The sequence below is a fragment of the Austrofundulus limnaeus genome, unplaced genomic scaffold (genome assembly GCF_001266775.1).
Source record: "Austrofundulus limnaeus strain Quisiro unplaced genomic scaffold, Austrofundulus_limnaeus-1.0 Scaffold992, whole genome shotgun sequence".
Classification (NCBI taxonomy): Eukaryota; Metazoa; Chordata; class Actinopteri; order Cyprinodontiformes; family Rivulidae; genus Austrofundulus; species Austrofundulus limnaeus.
In genome coordinates, this window is record NW_013953394.1 from 99,104 (window position 1) to 100,864 (window position 1,761).

The 1,761-nt window shown below is 38.1% G+C and overlaps 1 protein-coding gene across 1 annotated transcript in view; it reads right to left on the reverse strand.

Annotated features, from left to right (window-relative positions):
• sgsm2 (small G protein signaling modulator 2) overlaps nt 1–1,761 on the reverse strand; it is a gene marked incomplete at both ends in the record, with an annotated part of 138,574 nt that overhangs the window by 98,585 nt on the left and 38,228 nt on the right. Inside the window, 1 exon segment of the mRNA XM_014030062.1 lies at nt 1,020–1,152. Coding sequence (XP_013885516.1) covers nt 1,020–1,152 — 133 coding nt within the window.

Consider the following 1,761-nt stretch of genomic DNA (forward strand, 5'->3'; position numbering starts at 1 on the left):
AAATAATCCTTTTAAAAATAAAATGATTAAGGCTAAAAACTCTTGGAAACCATAAAGTCCGATGAGGACATTACCTGTACAAAGAGTCATGATGCTAAAGTGAACTAAAGCAAAATTACAGAGGTTTTAGTAAATAAATAACTCATTTTGTCATTCTGCACAGGATGGACCGTTTTAGTACCATCAATAAATGTTAAGAAATCTTGGATTTTTAATTATAAAAAACCACTAATTTTAAATGCCTGAAGTGTTGGTTTTTAATTACCCACACATTTTTTTTTACCTTTTTCAWATAAACAGTGCTTCAGCTGCAGAATAATTATCCAATCAAGTTTGTAAAAACCTTTGAAAACAATTTACAACATCTTAGTACTTGCTTTGACTTGAAGTTCTAAAAAATGATCAAAACAAACTTATAGATTTGCTCTAATTACAGATAATTTACAGATTTGCGTTGACACCATTGTGTACATTTTGTGATTCAAATGCTTGTGGTTTTAACTGTGTTTGTTGGATGTAGATTTTATGAGCTTTTAGCCTAGAGTCTGATGTTTCWGTGGACACGAAACACATCTGTGTTTAAATGACAGATATTAACAGAAGTTACCAGCAATAAAAACAGAAAGTGCATTTTTCCTCCTAATACCGGGGGCTCGTGTCCAACACATCCCTCGAGTCGAGGTCATGTTTCATAAGGGTACCAGCCTTTTTGTCAAGGCCAGTTTCATTGGTTTGCCTTTAAAAATAAGTCTGTTGAATTGAAATTCAAAAGCAATGACTAATACTCATTGGTTGATATTTATTTTTTTTAATTATTATTTCTGTTGTCATTTTCAAGTTGTTCAAATAAAGGTTACAGGTTTTCTTTCTTTCTCAAAAAGGTACTGAGAACTTCACCTTTGTGTGTACCCACAGGTCACAGGGATCAGTGTTAACAAGAAAAACAAGTGTTTATTTATGAGCTTCCACTTTTGCCTTGGGATATTTAGCACAGTTGGTAGAGTGAAGGTGTTACTTACTGGCATCATATCGATGTCCAGGGTAGACTATACGAAAGACGTAGTCAGCAGCTGTCTGCTCCTCACCATTCCTGTCTTGTTCCAGTAGCCTGGCTGTACTGCTCTTCTTCCTCAGTTTAGGAAACACTTTTCCCTGTAGGAAACACACAAATTCACCAATGGTTATTATGGGTTTTTTTCACCTATTTCTCAAGGGGTCCTCACAGTGAACAAAGTCACAAGGATTTGGCAGATGTTTTTACCCTGGATGTCCTTCCTGACCTAACCACAGGTCAGCGAGCTGATGCAGCACACAGAGAGCTGCCATAGGCAGCCCRGGGAATGTGAGGAATTAAGGGCCTTGCTCAAGAACAAAGAGTGGGATAAATGGAGGCAGGCATGAATGCCCCTCATTTCCCACCCAAATTTATAATATTTTGAGATTGAATACAGTGACTTTTCAATCAGGCTTTCACCCATGAAGACACACATGCTCACACTGATGAATGTAAGCTACATTGTAGCCACAGCTGCCTGCACCACCAGTGCCACCAGACACTCTGACCACCATTAGTAGACAAGCGGATGAAGTGTCTTGCTAAAGGACACAACAACGGCTGGAACAGGGGATCGAACCAGTGACCTAACGGTTCCAGGATGACTCCACTAACCACTCCACCACAGCTGCCCCGGTTAAAAATAAAAGTTTTTTTATCAAGAAGGAAAACTTTACAGGTAAATGCATTTTCTTTCTCTTTTTTTC